We start from the raw sequence: 24,650 nt of genomic DNA on the forward strand, positions 1-24,650 counted from the left end.
TTATATATTTAATCGTTTAGGTTTTAGTATATCGTAAAAATTTTTACACTAGACTTAGCCCGTAACATCTAGCACAACCACATACGTGTTAAGTGCAAGAAAAACCTCAAATCATCTCCGACCCCTCCAACCGAATTGTCTTCTATCAGAATATATAGTTGGATAATGTGATCGATGGTCACAGTTCTCCGAACTATAATTGTAAATCGGGGCCATTGGACGACGATCGATGGTTTTTCTTCCAGGGACCAACAATAGCGCGAGGGAGTTGAAAGAGTTTTACACAGAAAAATCACTCGATATTCAATTTATCTGACGAAATTTTCGATATAAAAGAAGCTTTTACCGACTAACCGACATATTCCACCTGTCCTCGATCGATAGTAAGCTTCAAAAAGCATCAAAACTACGAGTGCGCCAGTTGCAGGAAGGATTGCCAAACTCGTTTTGTACACACAAGAAGTAAAAACGAAATTCGTATTAAATTCGAATTTATAGCCAAGATCGAGCCGTTCCGATAAACTTCTTCGCATGGATGTAATACCAGAACGAAATCCAGTAATTAACTGACTCAACGGAGCGGTTCGGCTCGTCTATAACTCACAGTCGTTCTCCCTCTTGTAGAGTGGACTTGCCTAACCGGCATCTCTCGTTGGTTCCCGAGAAAATTTGTTAGAATCTACTACCTACTGTCTAGTTCAGTCGGTTGTTTTTAGTTTGTGTTGTGATTTACCATTGGATTACTCTAACTGTAGCCAATAAACAAAAACATTACATAATTGGGACTTAGCTATTTTCCATTAATGGTAAGTAAACTACTAAAAAGTATGTTTAGTCGAGTATACAATTCGGATATTTGCTACGATTTCATAAAGTACTTGGCCCCATTACCTGAATGACAACAGCTCCAAAGGGCGCTTAACCTTGCTATGGTGGATTAACCTTGCACCACCCGCGTGTCCAGTAACGACTAGATGCTTTTTCCTATTATTTTCACCTTGTTAACTTTCGCTTTTTTTCAGTATAAGCGGGATAATAGAATCCTAGAAGAGATTATCAGTTAAATTTTATAAATGGAATTAAATTAATGAAGAAGGGTATTTGATCTCGACACGTGCGAAGTTTACCGATTCTTCTTTTATTCCCAGAATGCTAAGCGTTCTTGCTGGAGAGGCAAAATTTGAAAAGTGATCTACGGACGTAAAAGCTGCATATACCAGCATTTGTTTATATTATTATATCATACAATCGTTTTATTGATAAATTATTAATATAGCGAGACTTTCAAAATGATCCGAAAATGTTCTTATTTAGATCAAAATGGTGGTTCTTGTTCACTTTAAAAGTATTTCAAACCAGTTGTAAAATATATTTAGCAACTAGTTGTTATATTGTTTCTTTTCTTCCACTGTTTATTATGGTAAACAGATGTGTTCACTTCAATTTAAATTTTTTTTCGAACCGCATGAAGTTCTGGTTAAAAGAAAATTGAAATTGTTTAAATCTGTACCATGTGTTTATTCTACAAACTTGTTCCAGATTTTGTAATATCTCTGGTACAAAAATCACAATAAACTCTTTAACTAATGATAAGTAAATCTCAACGTATTAAAAGTCAGCTTAGATATAATTAAATACTGTATCACTTTCCTAAGATCAAATTTGATTAGCCAGAACATTAGTAACAACTTTAGTTTCGGTTAAGTAAATTTTAAATTAAAGATTAAAAAATTACGGAGAAAATTGTACTTTAGAATTTAATATGAGAGATTTAATTATTTAAAAATGAGAAATTTTCTGCTTGCAAATTGAATCAACTTGATTATTAAGTGGTTGGAGTGGAAAATATTGTTATTGACCTCGTTATAAATGTGGAAAACAATAAATTGCTATACTTGGAAATTCTTTACGTTACACGCAAGTTGCCGCTCTTTCTAATTAAACAGTTTTTTTTAATATCTTATTATCAACTTAGCTACATTAAATGCTATTAGGAAAATATAGAAGAGGTTACTGAAATCTGGTTTGCAATGTTAAACGAGTGCTCTTTACTATAATTAAGGAAATAAACGTTACCGAGCACGTAGATACACTTATTTACCTTTTTAAGTCTGATAAAAGTCTTCTAGGAGTGGCTAAACGGAAGAAAATCTGATGTATCTGTGTAATATAATCCGGCATCTTTTGTTCTTTTAACAAGAAAGTCACCCACGCATCGTTTCTTCCAAAAATATTATCTTTGTTTTGAAGATTTTTACCATCTTCGTTTGGTGCAAAGATGCTCCTCATGAAGTTCCGTGAGATTTGGAGTTTTGCTCTTCTCAAATTATGTTTTAAACAGGTTTACACGACAGAAGTGTAGATTTAGCGGCATCAAATGTATGTAAATGCCTGAGATTGCTATCTAAAAAGAAACAGGACACGAGATTTTCCAAAATATAAAAAGGTGTTGTGGTCAAATGGTTGAACTCTGCACATTTTGATATTCCTGATTACACATCGTGCGTTAAAACACCAACTTATGTATAGTACAATACACAGGCAAAGTTCTTCAATCAAATATTTCAATTTATTTTTAGTTTTTTATGTTATCTGTTCATAGATAGTTTTTATTTTCGTAAAAACATTTTATGATTATGGATTTATCTCAGGAAACTATTCTTAGATCCATAGAACATGTTGCTTGAATCTAAAAAAATAGTACTAATGTTTATCATTTAATTATTTTATAGGGAATTTTACAAGAATAATTGTTAACAAAAATGAATTAAGTTCAAATGTAAAGCATAGAATAAATTATTACTCTATGAATCAGTGGTTCTTAATGGGTGTGCCACAGATTTACCACAAAATTATTAGAAGTACTGTGTTAACTTTTGTCTACTTTTTAATATAATTTGTACACTTTTTATATAAAAATTGTACATTTTCACGTATTTATATTAAAGCTACACTGGCTTGTCGATGTGGTGCCAAAAATTGCGCCCGCCCCAGTAGTTCAATGAGGTTGAGAACCACTGCTTCAAATAGTCATATTTTTTGATTCTTCTATATAGGAATTATTAAATTCCTTTAATAGTTTGTATATATTTTATAAATTAATCAATATTTAGCATAAAAATCTGAAATAAATTTTAAAAAAAGAAATTATTTCAGCAATAAAAACTAAGACTGGACTTGGAAACTGAGGTATTCTCTCTAAAGCAAATCCATATACCGTTACTATCTAAAAATCAGGAAACATAACGGAAATCGAATATTTTATGATTTTTGTGGATTTTTTTAAATTCTATGTATTAAAAAATATACAGAAGTACAGTACAGATCATTAAAAAAAATATGAGACTTGACTACATCAAAAGAAATTTTCGAAAGGAATCGTTACGTTCTTCTATTGTTGTCTAGTCCAATTTTGCTATCTTTTATTAGTTCTTTCTTTTAGCTTTCAAGGCAGTTAACATTAGTTTCTTCAGCGGCACTTGTGATGTAAGAGATCGATTGATTTTAGTTCGGTCGGTGAACAATACACCATGGTCATAAGCACTCCTAAGCTAGGCAAACCGCTATGCTTCAGTATCTTTACATTGCTTTTCTTCTTTACCGCTTTAAAACCATATCTGATGATTCCTGTAACACGTGCAAACCATTATTTGGTTCAGATTTTCAGCGATTTTTTTTTCCTTCGAAATTAGATGTAAGTATAACAAGCCGGAAATTTCGTTCGTTAACACTGCAAGATGCAATATTCCAATGAAATGCATTATGCAATTTTAAGTGATTATATGATGAAATGTTTATATATGATATTACTGAAATTTATATTCATTATATAACTTTTTATATAGTATAATTAAGTTTTTAGTTTATTAAAAATGATTCTCAGAACAGGAATTTACATAAGTAGGTCTTAGATGATGAATAGTAGACCCATAAAATTAGCATAATTATTTTGTTTTCATGGAATCTTTCAAAGCTGTACTTTTAACCAAAAAAATGTATTATATTTTATACTTTTAAGTTAAAGAATTTCCATAATAATTCGCAAAATTTTGTGACTTTTCTCATAAAAGTACCCACGAAGTTTGACTTCAATCCGCATTAAATTATACAATAAATTAACTATCAAAAGTGTGATAGAGGTCAAGTAATCTTTATTTATGTTAGTTATTATCCAAACTAATAAACTCAATAATAAATAAATGTGATGGAATTTTCGATAGAAACTTGTTACACTTAACTGAATGAGATCTTTAAAGAAATTCTATTGGTCCTTATATAATATAAAAACGATTTTTAGTGTAATGTAGAATATCAAGTTCAGAGAGCGAATAGAATTGATATTCTGTGTGTGCAGTTTCATAGAGGCATTGAATTTCTGCTTCTCTTCTGAGTTGCCATCAGAATGGAAACTAGGGACAATGACCTAAACTTTTCTAACAGCGACTAACTAGAAGATTTCTTCTCATATTGCATTTCTCTAACTTTCTATTTCGAGGAAATACGGTTGAACAATTACATTGTTTTTTTTGTTTTTATTGCTGAAAAAAGCTGATGTAGTCCATTTACTGTGTGTGCTCTAGTTGTGCCGATCATTGATTTGTCTTCTCCTATTTAATTTTACAAATCTTTGAAGTTTTTTTTATAAATTAGTTAACAAACAAAATCAAGTGACTGGGACGGTTTCTACAAATAATTAATATAAATCGAAGTAGTTTGCGTGTGAAGTTAACTGAAGTGTTACAAAGTATTCGGCTTTTGTAACAAACTGTGACTATATATATGGGATGAGGAAGATATAAATCTTTATCCTCATCTGGAGAAATGGAGATACAAACGTTGGTTTGAACTATTTCGGAGGCCCATTTCTCTAGGATTGCCTGCAGGATAAAGCACCTCGCGTACCAAAGACCGGTCCGTGTGGAACTTCTTCCTACCCTCCTCCCGAGGGTGGTGTTTACTTACACTAAAGCGCTCTCCAACCTTTTGTATGTACGTGTTAAGAAATAAAAATATAGAACCTGTTGGTTGGTCAGATTGACAAAAATATATATTTGTTTACTAATCAGCTTAGATTCCCATCTGGTTTTAAGCTTTCTAAGAGAAATGTGCGTGCATCTGCGTGAAATTTGCACCTGAAAATATTTATTTGTAATGAAATACGACGAATCTAAGTGGGAAGTTTGTATGTTTTGCTCTATACACTGTATACCTTCAGCCTTGTTCTCCCTATCTTTTTTTTCCTTTTTTCTTTTCCCTCTTCCCCTGTAGATGAAAGTAGTGATGCCACTCGAGTGGTTAAAGGAAAAGTAGATGAGTCATTTCCTGTGCACAGTGTTTGTTTATGGAATATCTATTGTCTTCCTCCGTCGCGCCAATTAACCGACAAAACAGGAACATTTCACGAACTTCCCCATAAAGTTTTGAAGACATTCAACTATAGCATTTACTTTCTAAAACTTAATTTACTTTGTTCTATTTTTAGTTATAAACAATTTAACATTACGGTTTATCGGAACCGTAATTACTTTCTTCTTTATAAATAAGAGAATTCAATCCGGATGTTATTAAAATAGCTTGCCATATCTTATGTGTGAGTGAGTATAACAAATGGGTGTGAAAGTACACCCATATAAAATCGTATCGTTTTTCTATTATTATCTAGAAGTAAACCTATCATCCCTGTAGATCGTGGCCTGGATTATATTATAGAATCAAACACAGATTCTTTATTATATTGTAATGTTCGAAGTAATGTATTTTAATACGTATATTGATTACGTATAGATCGTTTTCAACTTAGAAAACTTCCCCTTGATGATGTAATAACTAGTTTTAGATGGTTTCAACCGTCGTCACTCCCTCATCTGAATCACACTTAATCGGCTATTCATGCTCTTTGCCACCTTAAGCACTATCTAGAATTTAAATTACGAATAAAATCGATGGAAATTTCGTATTTAACTCTCTTTAAAGTACACACTATATTAATTACGACCGGATCTTAGATTACATCTAAGTGCATTAGTCCGGCCCAAGTTCACTTTTAAGCTTTGATGTTATAATTAGTGTCGCGCGAGTCACATTCCATCAAATTGGTGGTTACGACGATGAAAACCGGAACTTCCTTTTAAAGTTTACCTTGGAATTTGCAATTTTACTTGTTCTGTCCAATCGGATTATATTGCTTTAATAGTGAAAGAATCGAATTTCCAGTTTGGAATGTGCTTTGAATATCAATTTTTGTAGCATGTAGTCGAAGTGCAGTCGAGCTGAGATCCTGCATTCACGATCCACTTTTTCTTTTTTTTTTTTTTAAAAAGCAAGACTTTTATAAAAAGAATACATACAAAAATCCATTCATTGTAAACTTTACTATGAATACATTCTTTTGTAATTTTTTAAAAATATTTTTTCAAATTTAATGAATGAACTTTTTACATGAGCCATTATACAACTTATACTTTTAAGCAATTTATTTTTATATACAACTCAATTTTTTTAAATTCATCTTTATATACATAACATTTTAAATTTAATTTAAAATAATAAATTATTCAAATATATATATTCGAATAATTTAAAATGTAGTTCCTAAGATTGTGTACACACGATAACATCCGTCCATTTTTGATTATATAATGCGAATGTGTTATGCCACACACCATTAAGGTTAGGTTGCAGTTAACGAGATCTCTTTTAAGTTGTTAGTTAAAAGATGAGGCTCGTAATAACAAACAGAACGTACTCATTGTTAAAGACATTTAAAGGAGAAAGTGTATTTTAGAAACATGTCCATAATTCGGTCACCTGCTGTCTAGTCAAGCTAGTGAAAATAGGCCGGAAATATGAGTCATGACATATTGTAGGCACAGCTGTTGCATTCCTTATCATCTCGACAGACCAGGTGCAGAAGATCGCGCTGGGATGCTATCGTTTGCCATGATTGTCGCTGGAAGATCTTACAGAGATGCTATCATCATTTATTGTGGTGAAATTACTAATCTCTTAATTCAACGTTCATTATTAAAGATGATAAATGTTGCTCTAGATGAAGAGATATAACATTTTTTTTTTTTTTTAATTAAACGAAATTACTCCTCTAATTAAGATAAACAGTTATAGCTAGGAGATTAAGCAGTGCTTTTTCTTAATTATCTAAGGTTTATTGCTTACGAACATGCAGAGATTTGAGCTTTAATCAGAATTTTTTTTTTATGAAAGAGGGAGGAAAAAACAGATTCAACTTACATGACTCTACTCAACAGGTACTTATCTGGCTGGAAGTAATGACACCACCACAATAACCTATCATGTCGCGTACATATATTTAAATTCAGAATGTAAACTAAACAACAAAAGTATAGAAGTAATAAAATGTAGAATAAATGAATTTTTTTTTAAACGAATATATTTACATTATTATTATTATTATAATTGTGGGAATTCGATAAAAACACGAATACTATTGTTCGTATAGAAGGTGAATAACCTTTATATCAAATTACTATAAAAGTTGTGACTGTGGAATTTCTTACACACAACTCTATTATGACTCATCCCCACACCTGCAAGAGGAGAGAGAGTGCTGAATGGAAGTTGAGTGGCCTTGAGAAGAGGTCACTGTCTATGACGAGTTTATAGATCCCGTTAAAAATACAACACAAATTAATCGTTCACATTGCATAGATTTTTCATCGTTTACACGGATAATCTTAATTTTCTAACCCGTTCTACTTTACTAGGAAGTGTAAATTATCGAATAATTATAGGTTAAACGCCGAGAGTTAATGGGAAAATTATGGTTTTTCCATTAACTTTTCTGTTTATGTAGTGTAGTAGGTGTAACGCCATGTTAGTATACGTGTGTTGCTAACATAATGGACTTTTTGTTCCCAGTTAGGTGGAAATGGTTGCGTTCTGCTCTACTTCAACCGCGAATAATTCACGACTAGTTGAAATTTTGATAATTGCTCAAATGTGCGTATATATATATGTGCCAATTATTGTTTTAAAAATAAATTAAAATTCGTATTTCCTCTTTCATATTAGGAAATTACATAAAGAGAGAGAGAGAGAGGAAAAAAAAGGTTAGTTTCTTACGTTTTGATAGTTATTGTTTTAAAAATAAATTAAAATTCGTATTTCCTCTTTCATATTAGGAAATTACATAAAGAGAGAGAGAGAGAGAGGAAAAAAAAGGTTAGTTTCTTACGTTTTGATAGAGTAATATTTTATAATTACTATGGCGGAATTTTTAAGGTGGCACACCTAAACTTGGCCCCTACACAAAAAATAATAATAAATAAAAAAGGAAATGCGACATCGCCCATTGAGCTTTCCTTTGTGGCACACCTCAATGTCTGTCTGCATATTAAAATTATTTCATATTAACTTTAAAATATCATAATCGTATTAAGTTATTACATAAAGTTACATTTCTTTTATATGTTACAATAAAATTAAGAATATTAAATAAGTTTAATCTTTAGAAAATCTCCCAAACAACTTTTCAAAAGAACATGTAACTTATACTAGATTTCTGTAGTAAGATAACCTAAAGAATGATCTATAATTTGCTATATTAGAGTAAATTTAATAGTAAATTATCTTGATAGTTCTTAGAAATCAACGTATACATATTGAATGGGGATAGTTGAAAAGATTGTAGCGGAAGTAATCGTTGGACGAGAGCCATAACTGCTAGACACACGGCAATGACCTACTTTTGGTTGGATTGTGGAAAACGTCTGCTACTTTACACTGTAATATGATGTAAGAAGCGTATCTACTTCATCTTGTGTATATAAAGTAATATATAGATGATTTTCCAAGTCAAATTTTCCATTTACGTAATAACCACTGTGGTTATATTATTATAGTGTCAGTTAAGCAATTACAGCCATGATATGACAGCTTAAATGCAAATTGTGACAGGTTAATGTTCGGATGACAAATTTGTTCTAGGAATAGTGTTGAATGTAATCTAAATTTGGATAGACTTATAAAGTTAAACATCTTATAATTCTTTTTTAAATTAAATATTTTGCAATGTGTTTTTCTCCAGCCAAACCTTATGCAAATAAAGTTAACGACATGATAATTTTTACAATTATCTGTTAAAAATTGTACTAGGATTTTCGGTGTTCAGTTTTAATATTGTTTTCGTCACCTTAAACTAACCTTCCACATAAATTGTGATGTTGTGAGCTTGAAGGATGACGGCTGGAAGTTGATAAACGGTTTTCTTCATATATCTCCAGCAAATTTAGGGAACTATCGAAGAGGGGAAGGTTGAAAATAAGGAGCCCGAAATTCCTATCCCGTTTAACCTTTGAGGGCATTAAACTCTCTCGAGAGGGTTATCTTTGACCATAATTGTGAGATATCTAACTCGACCTCTTTATTTATCTTTCAGATAATGGAGGAAGACACGATACCGGATGGGACCCTCGATATAAAGGAAACGAGACCCTCTAGCCAAGATTTTTCCAAATGTAGCACCGCTGAGGATTTTTGGCCCCCGACGTCGTTCGATGGCGAAAAACCCAATCAATCTCGCATCCGTCGAAATAATTCCTCTCCAGAAACCTGTCCACAACCAGCTGCAGGCTCAAATCTGACTCGATCTCATTCCTTCATTCGTCGGAATGTATCTTCTCCTTCTCTCAGGAGCTTCGATACCAATGATGGAACAGTGAAATCTAAATTGCTGAAAGCCTCAAGGTTATCTTCTAGCAGGAGTGCCATTCATCTGTGGAAATTAACAGAGGTGAGTCGCTATCTTTAGGTGATGTCCCCCATAATGACCGTTTTTCTCTATAATTATTTACCAGTTGACTTACATATTTAATCATAAATTCATTAATGTTGTGTAACGGAAATTTAAAATTCTGATAAGTTGAATTTTGAAATATATTTTGTGGGTGTAAAAGTGAAAAGACGTTAATTAAAATTCATTCTGTGTATTTATATGACAGATCCTTTACGTGATGTGGGAGAAGAATGCGTACATTTCTTTGTATTGTGGGAAATTCCCATTTATTTTTGAATTTAAATAAATTTTCTCTTTTATTTTCTAATATTTTAATTATGAAAAAATTATTACTGAATGATTTATATAAATAAAAGAAGAAAATTTTTATAGGGTACTTGAAAATTCTTCAGTTAAAATGTGATACTTGGTGAACTTCATACTATATTTATTTTTCGTAAAATGATCGTTTATAAAAAAAAAGAAATTAAGATAATTAATAAAATCTTTTAAAATTCTTAATCTTTGTTGATTTTAATGAATTTTACGCTAATGCGCTACATTTAACCATTATCGATTAGCATACCAGAAAGGAAATTGATTTTTGGTCCACTGCAGCTGTTATAACGGAAGACGTTAATTTCCATTATCAAAAAAAAAAGAGCATTGCTTCCAGTGCAGATTTAAATTTCGTCATTACCGGTTCTGAAAAACTACTTGTTTATGTTCTAAAAGACTACTTTTTCGCTCTTTTTTTTTTAAATTCCGTTCGAGGCCAGGAACTACACATGATTTAAATCTCCCATGCCACACCGTATGACGTAATTTCCTGTCAAAATTTATACTGCGAGGAACCCGTCACGCAACGTACATCCCTCTCCATCTGTGCATGATTCATTGCAGTTTATCATCTGATGCAGCGACTAATTGATGAAGAATTAATGTGTTGAATGGATATTAACTGATCGTCGCAAATCACGTGCTGGAATTTGAATTTTTGTAGAAGGTATCGATTTGTTTGACGTCACTGCAAATCTACACCTGCATTCTTATAAGGCAGGTGGCATACGTATAAATGACCGCACACACTGACATTCTTTTTTATTTATTATTATTATATTTTTTTTTGGCTGCAGGGATCGCTTTATGCATACTTTAGATGTATTTGCATACAATGGTTTTTGCTATTCGTGGCAGGGTGCACCTGTCCTGTAATGCGTGACGGATACTATAAACAATGTATAACGGGTTCCGAGCATTTATCAGCTTGAAAAAAAATACACGCAAGTTATATACTAACCGAAAGAAAAGATTACAATTAAATTCGTTCAATTATAAAATAAAATTGAAGTGCAAGTTGAGCAGAAAGTCGTTTTTCGAAGCGAAAATTTCATTTCACGCTTGTGATTTTTGCAGAATCATTCATTTTTGTAAAAGACAAATTACTTATTTAAATATTGACTTATATATCCGGTTAAGTATCTTAATTTTCGGACCAAAATATTACAGTTGCAATGCACCCGCTTTCAAGTTTAACAACAACAAATTCCAGCTTAAAGGAGATGAATGTCGACCTATGAACCCATCTAACAGCTGTCGGCTTTTCTGTCCTTATATTATAATGATATTCTACACTCTGATGCCTGTACTTAATCTGAAAAGCATATCATGAGATAGAATAACTTAGAAAAATTCCACAAGTTGCATACTTACCTTGATTATATTGTTAATTTTACAAGAGTATTTCTCGAACGAGTTTCGGTACAATAAATTCCATTGGAAATTACTGAACTGTACATAATTAATACATTCTGTAATTATATAACTCCAATAGATTTAACATAATTCCATCTTATATTTACATTATTAGACCGATATAGAATCGTGCATTCCCAAATGAAAGGAGGAAAGTGGTAGACAAGAAAATCTTCTGTAATGATTTCAAATGATAGAGAATTACGGTTTGTAATGTATTGTAGTGACTAAGCCGGGCATCGACCTTGGCCTCCCATTCTGTCAAGGCCGAGTCTAATTTTAGTTGGTCTAAACCACATGCACAAGGTCGTTTGTAGCGAAGAAAATCGAAGTGACAGACCTCCTATATACGTAAATACTATATTTCCTTCATAGTTTTCAATCAAATTTTACACTTTACCAATTGCAAGTGACGAAGGCCCCGAAGATTCTAACATTGGATCTTCACTTACATTGTTGCTTTTGGTACGAAAGTGAGAAAGTTAATAATTTAATTTTAACAAATATATAAATTGAGAAACCTTATTGTACAATCGGAGATAACTCGTATTTAATGAGGCACGCATACTTCACAATTCGATTTGTACAAGGTTGGAAAGGTAAATTTAGAAGAAAATTGTTGATTTAATTTAGATAAGGATCATTTATCTTAAATTAAGAATACTAATTGAATTGATAATCTTTATTTTTAAATAAGGACATTAAATGAATGATAATCTACTCGATTAATTTTGTTGTTAAACAAAGCTCTAAACTTAATGGTTCTACTTAATTTTCTACAGTCTTAAAAAAGACGTTAGAATCGTGTTATTTCTATAATTTATTTAAATTTTATTGATGAAATATTCAATAATTTCTAAACTTTCTATAAGATTTGAATATAACAAGATAATAAACGGAGATTGGAATAAGTGAAATCTTAGGAAATTCAGTATTGTATCTACAATATTCTAAATTTAAATTATGTAAATTAGTTTCTTTTTATAATTAAATTAGTCAATTTATATCAAAATAGTAATGGCCGTTGTTTGGAGGTTGTTTTGTATACATTTCATAAAGAAATACGGAAAAAATGGCCGCCGTTTAGAGGTGACCGTTATTGCAAGTTCGACTGTAACAGGAAAATTTCATAAAGGAAAAGTTAACAGGAATTGATTGCCAGAAGGAATCTTTTTAGACCTAATTTAATAGTAGAAAGTTCTAAACAGGAATTAATATTTTTTTAAAATATAATCTATAACGTTTCTTCTATACGTTTGTGTCGTTTAATTGCACGATATGTTTATTATTGTACTGCTACTCGTGGCGTAATTACGCCATTGTTGCTAATTTGTAGGAGATAAAAGATAACAGAGTGTTTTTCATTCATTACAGTCAAGGACGACCTGTATCATATTTTGTATAACGGAAATAGAAAATATTCGAAAAGTTAAGATAGTAAATAGAGCGACATATAGCCTACATAATGTATATTAACCTCTGAACAACTTTTTCTTCCTTTCACTATGCGTTTATCCTGAAATATTTGACAACAAAAATTATATTATCTCATCAAATATTTTTCATTGCATTCGTAGAAAAACGAATAAAATCTTTGTTAATTATCTTTCGTTAGTCTATTGTACTGAGAAATTATTTTTCCAATTTGTTTCTCATGTTCTCGTAGATCATCTTTCCATTAATCGGTATGCATTACAATAGCCGAGTTATAAATAGAAGAAAAATATTATAAAATAGTGATAATATTTAACAGTTATTCTTAGAAGTAACTTAGAACAGGTAAGAAGAAGTTTAAGGAAAGTTGACTATCTTTAGCTTAATTTATTTCTACTTATTAACAATCGATGTTCTCTAGTGATATTTCCTTAACTAACTCTCGTAATTATCTACGTGTAATTAATATTAATGGAGTCGTATGCTTTCAGAGACCTAGCGAAGTAGCCATCCGTACAGAATCCGCCATTGGTTCTCTTTACGAACCATTCGAAGACGTCAAGATCCAATTAGTGAGGCAAGCTAGAGAAGTATTGTTATGTCGATATCAAGGAGATTATTGGAAATTCTGTCAAAGGTTCTTGCAACCCGTTTCTCTTCTACTTAATGAATTGAAGTCCAAAGTAAGTTCCTCTCTTTGTTTTAGCGATAATTAGCAATTCTTTTTATATTCCAATTTCCTAAAGAATCTTGTTTTAGTAACGGATTTTCGGCTATTTTTTTTTCGTGTAAAAAATTCAATTAATTATTTTTTAATTCAACTAAATATACCAACTTAAAATAGATTAGAAATATATTTTTATGATTATTTTTAAAAATTCTATTAATTCTTTAATAAAATATATAGAATTTTTGTTTTTTCTGGAGCTGTTTGCTCAGCTTCAATTGTGGTGACTCATGCAATACATCTGTTTAACTACAGAAAAGAAACGTGGAGGGGGGAATAAATGTGGCTCCATCTATAGATAACATTCTGTACAATTTCAACATCGGTAAATCGGGGTGTAATATATTAAAATAGCTTTTTTTTTTCGTACGCGCTCTCTTTCATATCGCACCTCTTCCGTCGCATCGTAGATTCCGATTGTATATGGCGACCGTATTCTACAGCTGTTTGCGATGTAAATAGCCTGCAGCAACGATATCGCATGTGTCTCTGGTAGATAATTACACCCAATCTGTGTAGCCCTTCGGATGGACTGACTAACCGACTATCCTGACCTACCCGAGTGCCTTACTGGTCTGGGTCTGGTCCACCTTGGGGTCAAAACGTGGCTCTTTTAAACTTAGCGCTCTCATTTGGGTGGAATCTAGCTATTCGAGATAATAAAACAGTTCAGAATCTGGTTTACAATCGAGCCTTTTAGTCCTACTCTCGAGTTATTATCTAAAAAGCTCGTTGATAAAATACTGTAACTTTTGACATCCTGCTGCATATTTGTGTTAAAACCCTATGGAGTCGTTTGTTGAGAACGATATGTTACGTTTACAAACGTCATCTAACGTTCAAATGCAAGAATTTTATAATACAGTACGAATTAAAACGGTAAGTTCATTTATGTCTCATATGTCCGCCATTTTGTCGCGTTGATTTATTGAAATTTAATTAATGATTTTATTTAATTAGATAATTAAAAATTAATACGTTTTATTTAAAAACAAACGAAATATTCAAACAATTAAAATAAAAAAAATCAGAATAAACTTAGTACTGAAGGATAAATATTAAGAGTATATACAGTACTGTACTATAATTATATAAGCTGACATGTCACGCCATCTCGTGACACGACTATGAATCATTTTTCAATTATATTTAATGTAAACAATTGGTTAATAGTAATCCATTTTTAACGGCAATAGAACTTTGTTAAACATATTTTTACGAACGAGTTGTATGTAATTTAATGTAAATTAGTACGGGTATCATTTTTTACTAGAGTAAATCTCGATTACAAATTGAATTATTCGAGTTTGAATGCAAAAGATGTCGAGTCGGGGAAGGAAGAGAGTATGGGAAAGATGACTAAGGTCCAGAACCTGGTATTGTTAACATTAACCTTACGATAGTACCTGCACCTCACGTAGTCTATTCAGATGTGTTTTTTTTTTCTGTTTAGACGGAAGGGCACGACTCACTTAACCTAAAGCACATTTTATATCATAAGTGTCCATTCTTCCTGGTATTGTTGTAGTTTTAAAATATTCAAATTTCTCTTCATAGTAAGACGTAAGGAGTCCGTTATTTATTTATTTATTTAATTATTATTTCTTTCCACATCCTGCATAATTAATTAATTAATTTTGTCTCGATATTGAACTTGCCCTCGTGTGCTCGTGTTTTTGACCTGGATTGTTCTCCGCGCATTACACCATCACGAAGAACGTTATCTGATATAACTCGATCTTCGTGTTCGACTAATAAAACTTACCACTCGTGACGTCACTTTATATTATTTGCACCGTTGTTAATTTTAATTTTTATTACACCGTATATTTTGTCAGGGATTATAAAGGATTATCGGGTTTTAACATAGTCGAGTTAGTGGTTTTTCAAAGTGTTTTAGTGTGTTTTGGCATGGTTTTAAGGATGGATTAATAAGGATTATTGTGATTTATGAATGTTGCAATGAGGATTTTACTGCGGATTGTTCAGTTTCATTGTGCAGAAGTTCTTTATAAGGCGCTTTGTTTTGGAAATTTAATTAAATCCGCTTTATTTTTTTTTAAGGATTTTATAAAAGATCAGATCCTTTACGTACATGAATTGCTTGTAAAGTTGCAAATTATTAAATTTAAAGATGCCGAGTCCATAGTTTTAATTGTTATAGATTGTTTCGGTCAAGTGTTTTGATTTAATGAGAAATTTTTGTAAATATTATAAGCAATATTGAATTTCCAATGGGACAAGTTTAAAAAATATGATATAAATTCAAATTTTTAACTATTTTTTTGTTCGCCTTTAATAATTCAATCGGAAATTTTCGCTTTTCTAAGTCTAGTTTAATTAAACATTTTACGACTCGCTCGTTAAGTTTTACTGATGATCTATTTAAATTTTAAATCTGATAAATATACAGTTTGATTATAACAAAAAAAAAAAATCCCAGTTTTATAGACGAAATTTATTATTTTTTTATAATTAAATTTTGTTAAAGATGCCACCGATTTTAGCTCATTAAATTGTATATTGTAATTTAAAACTAATGCCAACACGCGATTTAGTTTTGTTCTGAAGTTATTGTCGCTTATCGTAACATTTGTGTAGATTATAAAAGCCATTTAAGTTTGCGTAAATTAATAAATACTCTGTTGTATCTTTCTAAACGTTTATCTACACCTAAATAAAAGTTTTATTATAAGTTCATCCACCCCTCTTACAGTTCACGTCCCAAATTGGATTGAGTCTTTGACTCCCTATTAAATTCTTAATTACTACAAATTCTTCGCGGTATGTGCATATAAACATGTTTATAAATAACCTTTTAGTGATTTTTTTTTCTCTCTCTCTCTCTCTCTCTCCATCGTCTTCTCATTAATGCAGAATTATTTCTATTGTGAAAATGTATGAAAGTTGATCCTTAACGTCGTTAATGACAATACACCCAAAAAATATTTCGATTTTTTTGGGTGGGTTTTTCATTTTTCTTACTAATTGATGAACAAAGTGTAATTAAACAATAGAACTACTATTAACCCTAAATTAAATTGGAGGGTCGAACCTGACTTAAGTTCATTAATTTAAGGCTTTTCAATAGCCATTTTCTTGCCAGATTTAATTAGTCTGTTAAATGGCATTATGCAAATATACGTTTTACAGGCAGGAACTCGACAAAATGGGCTTTTGGGAAATAAATTTCGTAAAGGTCTTCGTACCGGATGAACTTAACACTCGGGGCATTCGATGCCATTCTTAAATGATTATTTTTATGTAAATTTCTCGTATAAAACTTGTGCAAATTTAGGACATTTAACAATCTCTGGGCCGTGAGAAGATTATTTTGAATATAAATGTCTCTAAGGACGGTTAAAATTTAAACGTCATACTTTAAAAATGGCTTTTGTCTTCGTTTCAACGGTGAAGTTCGATTGTGTTTTCCGAAATAGTAGTGTATTATAGGCAATTTTTTAAATGCTATTTACGTCAGTTTACTCGACTAGCATCGCTTTCACGTATCTATACGTCTAGTTGTTCTGAATAGCAGAAGTAAATTACGATAGACGTGAAAGCGATAACAATAACGATAACATCTTGGTGTGAATACCCTTAATAACTCGATAAGCTCATTTCTAGTTCGAATGCCTTCAGCTCTTTTACATTACCTTTCAATGTTGAAGATAGGAAATTATCTTTAATAAATATTTAGCATCGAAAGAGAATGTTTTGAGGGTCATTTAAGGGCGTTTTTAATACAATAAAATGTGTAGGAATTGAAAATTTTGGCATCTTAGCATAACGAGATCCTCGTTGCTGTCAGCGGTGGGTTTTGATATTTGTTAAACAAACTAAGATTATCACCTGACGTGTTTCCCTCCCAAAATTTCTCGCTTCATTTGATCTGGCTGGACCTTTTTCCGATTTCTCAATTTTTTGGAACTCCTCCCTCCTTTCAAGGCCATTGGAGATCTTTGGGTGGAGTTGACTGTTGACTTTTCTCGACTGTTGAGGGATTTTTTTCCTTCGCCTCCGGACATTAATCTAAGTTAAAAGATGACAAATGACTGTTAAAGCTTACAAAAAAAAGAATAAAATAATAGTCAAAATACAAAACTATTATGTAAATATGCACGCTTAATGCTTTTTTATTCGTCTTTTTAGGTTACCTGAATTTAATTCAGCCCGTAGGATGATTAAGTATCTAAATCATATATTGATAAGTTTTTGGATTATAAATAGATACTTAACTTATTTAAACGATTGTTTAATGTTAAATTATTTTATATACCTCTTCTTCTAACGTAGGAAAGTACGGTTAGAGCATTTTTCCTAGAGTTTATTTAAGGGAAGGATGTTAAGAATTCTGTTTATATTTTAACAGAGCGCTACGTTATAGAGTAACATTAGAGTCTTATTAAATACTTCCGGCGAAGAAGTAAACAGCCAAGTTCCTCATTAAAATTAATTAATATAGGCTAGACATAGAGACGAACTTGAAGATTAGGTCAGGAACCTTCTTATTAAAAAATAAAGTGGATTGTAAGACTATCAAGCTGGAGAGTACTTTAGTAGCGACATAAAAAAAAAAGGACGAATGGATGAATCTCTTATGGAGTTGTAAAACGACACAAGTAATAGTTGGCTTAATATATCACTCGATGTTAGTAATTAGTTTTGACTTCTAAGTAGATCAAGGTGAATGAATGGTAGTGGGAGGAACGGACATCGCCAAAGAGGGAGTGCCTTTTGATCGAAGGACGTCCACCCACCAGAACTGTCATGAATTATTGACGATAGAAGTGAGGGTGTCACTATACCAAAACCTATTGTCCATCACTCTGTAGACAAAAACTGACAAAGGCAAGGTAATAAAAACAAACAGCTGATTATATAGGTCGAACCGATGATATTACACCACTGTTGAGTTTTCTCTAAGCAGTATTTGATTTAATAATCGTGAGTTGTATTACGCAATGGTAAAAGTGAATGGCTGCCATCCTCATGTCTTCCTTCCAGCGAAACGGGGTTTTAAGCGACCGACCTTCACGATTCAGTTCTATATTTGTTTACTAATGTCTTTATTCTTGCCAATTGTGCAGAATATTATTAAAATAATCAGAGGAGGAGGACAAAAAAAAAGTCATGCAAATTGTATGATAATAGCTATGCCGGCCGTAATTCATTACCGTGCGGTAATAAATTTTATTCTTCTTTTTTTTTCGTTTAACGTGATTTAAATTAGACTTATTCGAAACATAATTAAAACGTAACAATGGCCACGCTTACGTGACTTGATGGCAGAATTAAAATACCAGCATTTTTAGTGGGGGTAATAGGTCACCACAGACAACACCCTGCATTATAAAAGGATGTATCACACCCTTCGCTCCTGATATCATGCAGCTACTGTTGTCTTGTACGACTGTACGGTATCGGGATAAGATTATCCTATCCTTTAAATTCCTCGGTATTTTTTTTTCCACGATGAAGAATTAATATATCGACTCCATCTATCTCTCTCTCTATCTGACAATGCTGCCGAATGGCCTCCGAATTGCAGAAGATAAGAAATTCTGCTATAAATTAATAGTATACCCGGAGAGGAGAAGAGAATAAAAAAAAAACATCAAAATTTGCGGGTTTATCGTGACACTTTATCAAGATATACGCAATCATCACTCAAAGAGGTATCGAGACAGAATGCTATTTCGTGGAAGTTACGACTCCTGACACTCTGATAACACATGCCAGCTCAATTAGCTCTTTATTGATAACTAAAACTGTTTATTAATTTCTTTTATCTGCTAATTCGATTCGTTTTTTACACCCGAAAACTGTCGTATCCTCTTTAAATGTGTTAATAATGGATTTAGCACGTCGATATCTTACAGTGTTTAAAGATTAATTAGTTCGTTTAAGAACCAAATTCTGATACCTTCCGTGATCATTTTGATAACATTTCAACCCAATTAGCGTGTTATTGATGAGTAACCTCTTTTATACGTTATTAGATTCGATATAACGTTGTTTTTATTACGATTATTCATTGTAACGAAGACATAACAGACACTTGTTACTGATCATTTTGATCAGTAGGTTATGAACTATAATTTAGTGTTTAGTCCCAATGATCGATGCTAAAGTTTACGTGTAAGCTTATCAAGCTATAGCCAAGCCTCAAAGACACTTTATACGTATTGCTAATTACTTTTCATAGAGGAAGGACCTCTTGTATGTTTCTAGCGCAGAGCCACAAGTCTAAATTCGATGTTTAAACACGCTTCAAAACGAACGATGGAGGTGTTTAGTGTGTTTACTAGGCAAGTTTCATTTGTTTTTTTATAATAATTTTATAGTAATTTAAATGAAAATAAATAGCAACAGTGGTATATTTTCGAAAATAATTTAATTAAATTCGAGTAATTTAATGACATTATAAATTATCTATGATAATTTAGTTTAATTTAGAAGGTGATTAATAAAAATTTTAATGCTAATTTTAAACAAGATAAGCTCTATCATCTACCTTTGTAATCTCGACGATGACATGCCAGTTAAGCTACTTCATTATTAATTAACAAAGTATTTTTCTTTCCTAGTTCTGTCGTGTTATACCTTCTTTTTTTTTCTCTATAACACGTGAAGTTCTTCCTGAATATCATATTTATTCTTTATTCCTCGAACGTAACGATGATGAATTATGGTATTAAGTTGTAGTTTTTAATACTTTTTTTACTATAAAAAAATATAGTTATAACTTGTATTTGATATTCAATATCTTAATAAAACGTTAGAAATTCTTAGTTAAAAGATTTATTTTCAGGATCCTTATTAGTTTTTCGGGTAAATTTCGGCTTTGTTTGAAGATTTTGACACGGTAATAAATCAAAGTTGATGAGAAACGAGATAGACAAAAACTTCGGAACTATTATCGAGGCTAAAATGATAAATAGGTTCAGTTTTTCCTGGATTTTTAAACTAAGTTTTCATGTTCGACCTGTTCAGCTTCTATACGATTTTCAACGTTGCTTATGATCAAGCGGGGTGCTGCTGCTGCTCCTATTCTGCAACCCTTTTTAACCGCGTGTATACTCCAAGACAATATAATTGAACCAGTTACGAGTAAAAGAATGATCCTGACACAACGTGCAACTTATCCAGTCATGTTTAATTAAATATAAAAATGGTCGTTTACATCAAATCAAATTATTACTTAGATGAATACATCAAACTCTTTGACAAGGCTGGATTAAAAAAAAAAGTCCAGAAAGTTAACTACCTCCGGGTAATTATCTGTATTGAAGCTATAATCGAATATATATATATATATGACGTCCCTGTCATGCTAGCATGGCATGGAATTTCCTTTATAAAATTTTGTACAGTCGATCGTTTTATCTTCAGGCAAATCGCTGTGGACAGTACTATATAATTTTCTGAACGTCTCGAATTTTGACACGATTCTAATTCATGTTCCAATTAGAAAAATAATAATATCCACAAATCTACAATGTTTATAACTATTTGCCCTGTAAACAACTCGTAAAGATTGAATATTAAAGCGTAAATCGTAAGAAATTTATAAGTTTATCCAACAGTTTCGACATGGCGTATAAGATCAACCGCTATATTTCACTCGTTATCTTTAACAAATCTTAGATTAGATGTTAAAAACGATAATAGAGAATATCTAAAAATTCCAAGTAAGATTTAAAATGAAGATAGGAAGCCATTCATCACTCTAGAATCAATCATTAAGTATCATTAAGTTCTACCCCAAATAAATGTCATTGATAACGAATTTTACTATCTGTAAATATAAGAAAACGGTGTCACTGTTATATTGTTTTAAAACTGAGAAAAATAAGTTAATAAACCGCTTCGTACAAGAGAAAAAAACGAGAATACTACAAGTAAAAGATAATGATAACATGCTTCAATTGAAGATTTAGGATGCACGATTGCATTAATGCTTCTTTATTTCTTCACTTTATAAACAACACGTAATTAGCTTAATGTTTATAATATCTATAATTATTACAAAGTGCCATTAGCTATTTTTTTAAATAACTGAGACAAACCGATCAGAAAGAAAAACCATTTGTTTCCTAGCGAAAAAAAAAATTCTTAGCTTAATTTAGACCATCGGTAATGATTACATTCAATATTTGTTCTTAATTTTTCTATGAAATTTGGAAGAATATTATTGTAATTATGGCTTAAAATATTATCTTTTTGTGACCTTTACAACTAGACATGTTATATTTTTGCACCTGTTAAACAGGGAAACTTACGTAACAGGTGTTGTTCGTAGCGGTCTCTGTAAAACATGAACTATATTAAACTTCGACTATTATTTATAGTTAATTGTATTTTATTCAATTATTAAGTTATAAAAAAAATTCTATAAACGTTTCCTCCTTTCTAATAGAATTATATTAAAACAATTTTTTTTTTTCGTCTTAAATAAGGTTTAGAACAAAGGAAAAGTTGAGTATTGAAGAAAGCACATAAAAAGTTTCTATAGGCAATGCTAAACAATATGAAATTTATAATCTGGTTGAAGAACATTTTAAACAAATTGTTCCGGTTTATTATTTAATTTTTCCTGCAATAATCCCATTAAAATTTTCCTCGTTACGATGATCTCAATAAAAGCTCGAAAATTTGCAAAATTGTATCAAGTATTCAATAAAACTTTTATACTTTTTCCAGATATATAATTAGGTCTATACAGTAGCCTAATTTTTTATATATATTATTATTAAAGGAAAGATAAACTTTAGAATTAAACACATAACAACACTCTTGTTACGAAACGTTTACTTATATCTTTGACATTTCTTAACGTTTCATCCTTCAGAAAAAGTGAATTGTTGCATCATATAGGTCAATGGCTGCATATTTATAAGTTTAAATATGTTAAAATTATGAAAATAAGTTTAGTAACTACTTATTTTCATTAAGACCTTGATGAGCTAGTAATGTGTTCATTCCCCTCTTTATCTTGTTGCATCACCAGTTTTACTAGATTTTTCACGAATTGTACCAAAGGGATGAAGCTTGATTTATAATCAAACGTGATCTGTATGTGTGAAAAATTTGTAACTATTCGAAATTTATCATGCGAACCTTTACAAAGGTAAAAATGAAAATTTTCTATGGTCATTATTATCCCGAGAGCAAATTTCCTCCTCTTTCTCTCTCTCTCTCTCTCTCTCGGGTTTACAAATTGCTGGGTGCAAAACTGGATTGAAATTGCAGTTTTTTTTTAAAGGTAAGTTTTTCATATAAATGGTGATTAAATAAATCTTTCTAGCTGTTTTCCTGTGAAGTAATAACGCTAAGAACTATATATATATTTTTTATACGTTGTGTATAGAAATGCGACATCTTTATTCAGGTATTGATTCGGCCTCTGGCATTTTCCACTTTTATACATAGATTTCAATTCCTTACAGGTTCACATTCCATTCAAACTTTACTTTTCTTGCTTTTTATCCACAAAAATATCGAATAAAAATAAATTTTTCTATCTCAAAGATAAATCGAAGAGTAGATTATAGTATATAATTCGGTAAAAGAATATATTCTAATTAATACATACTTCATAATTGCAATTTTAAATGCTGTAAAATGATTCAATTAACATCAGTTGTGTTATCCAAGCATAACCATGTATAATTCATGAACTGTAATTCTATATTTAATTGTATAATTCTAATCGTTTTTAGTGGGTTAATTATTGTAATTGTCGGTTAGACCTCATCAAACTTGATGTATACATCTCATTCATACTTTTATTTCCTGCAAAATCTTCTGTATTTACAAATTACTTCTGTAGGCGACGAGTTCTATTTTTACGAAAACTAAATTTTCAAGAACAAAAAAAAAAGATTCCATAATTAAAAATGATCCAAATAGGAGACAATTTGCCTACAACACAATAGCACCGACTTCTGATGAATGTTTTTTTTTTTTTTTTGTAAGCAACTCGCGCCATTATAGCTCATCAAATCGATCTTTTCTATTCATCTATAGTTAACCTATTAGACTAGTGACCTCGATACAGATTTTTCGATCGATAAATTTAACTATCGTCGATACGTTTAAGCGTAAACATTGCATAGAGAACCATTGATTTTTAAGCCATTTTTACTTTTCTCTCTTCAAACATAAAATTACGCGCGTAATTTCATAAATCAGTATAAAAATTGGCATAAAAACCGATCATTTGAATTCATTTATTATTATTTAATTAAGTGATAAATTACAAAAAAAAAAAAAAAAATATATGAAGTGTTAAGTAACGTTTCGACTTTCATCCTAACCCCCTTGAGCTAATTCACTCACGTGATAATATTGTCACGTTCCAGTTGTCGTATAATGTTTATTTATATACACTGATTAAAAAAAAAAATCCTCTTGTTTTATAGTTTAGAAAATTTTATCACGTTCTGTTATAGCTATTTCAACATTAATCAACGTGCCTTTATAAAGCTTAGTTTTATATGCCGATTTAGCAATCGATATTTTAATTAAGGAAAAATATTAAACGATGTTTTTACTGCTCCTAATCGCTACAGGTGTTCAAACGCCCACTTTAGATGATTACGTGACTCATTCGCTTCTTCATCCAATTATCAGCTCGTCACCTCGGGTGCAGACGTATCACGAAACTTACATTTGATGTAGGGGAAGAAAAATCTGTCAGGGAGGAAAAAGATAATAATTCGATAATGTTTTTCTTTATTGGATGTGAAAGTTGCTCCATCGATTTACTCTTTTCTTCTTACTCTTTCCGTTCATTTATATATATTAAGAGAGGAAGACGAGTAAACAGTTATGATTAAGTGAGTAAATCTAACTGAATTGTTTACGTTTAGGAACTTCATTGAAACCAAATCAACACCTGACTAATTCTGTTTTACTTCTACGTTGATTGTTTGTAAACGAAATAGTTTACATTTTCTTTTCTTTTTTTCGAAATTT

General features: G+C 31.2%; 1 protein-coding gene across 1 annotated transcript in view; it reads left to right on the top strand.

The window, feature by feature from the left end:
• The first annotated feature begins 344 nt into the window (after positions 1–344).
• The window catches only part of LOC111627526 (puratrophin-1-like), an 83,125-nt gene continuing 58,819 nt past the window's right edge, over positions 345–24,650 (top strand). The window contains exons 1-3 of the mRNA XM_023371118.1: positions 345–806; positions 9,416–9,769; positions 13,432–13,623. Coding sequence (XP_023226886.1) covers positions 804–806; positions 9,416–9,769; positions 13,432–13,623 — 549 coding nt within the window. The 5' untranslated portion in view covers positions 345–803. The remainder of the gene's footprint in view (positions 807–9,415; positions 9,770–13,431; positions 13,624–24,650) is intronic.

Source organism: Centruroides sculpturatus, unplaced genomic scaffold (assembly GCF_000671375.1).
Source record: "Centruroides sculpturatus isolate CEXI.00-Female unplaced genomic scaffold, Cexi_2.0 scaffold273, whole genome shotgun sequence".
Classification (NCBI taxonomy): Eukaryota; Metazoa; Arthropoda; class Arachnida; order Scorpiones; family Buthidae; genus Centruroides; species Centruroides sculpturatus.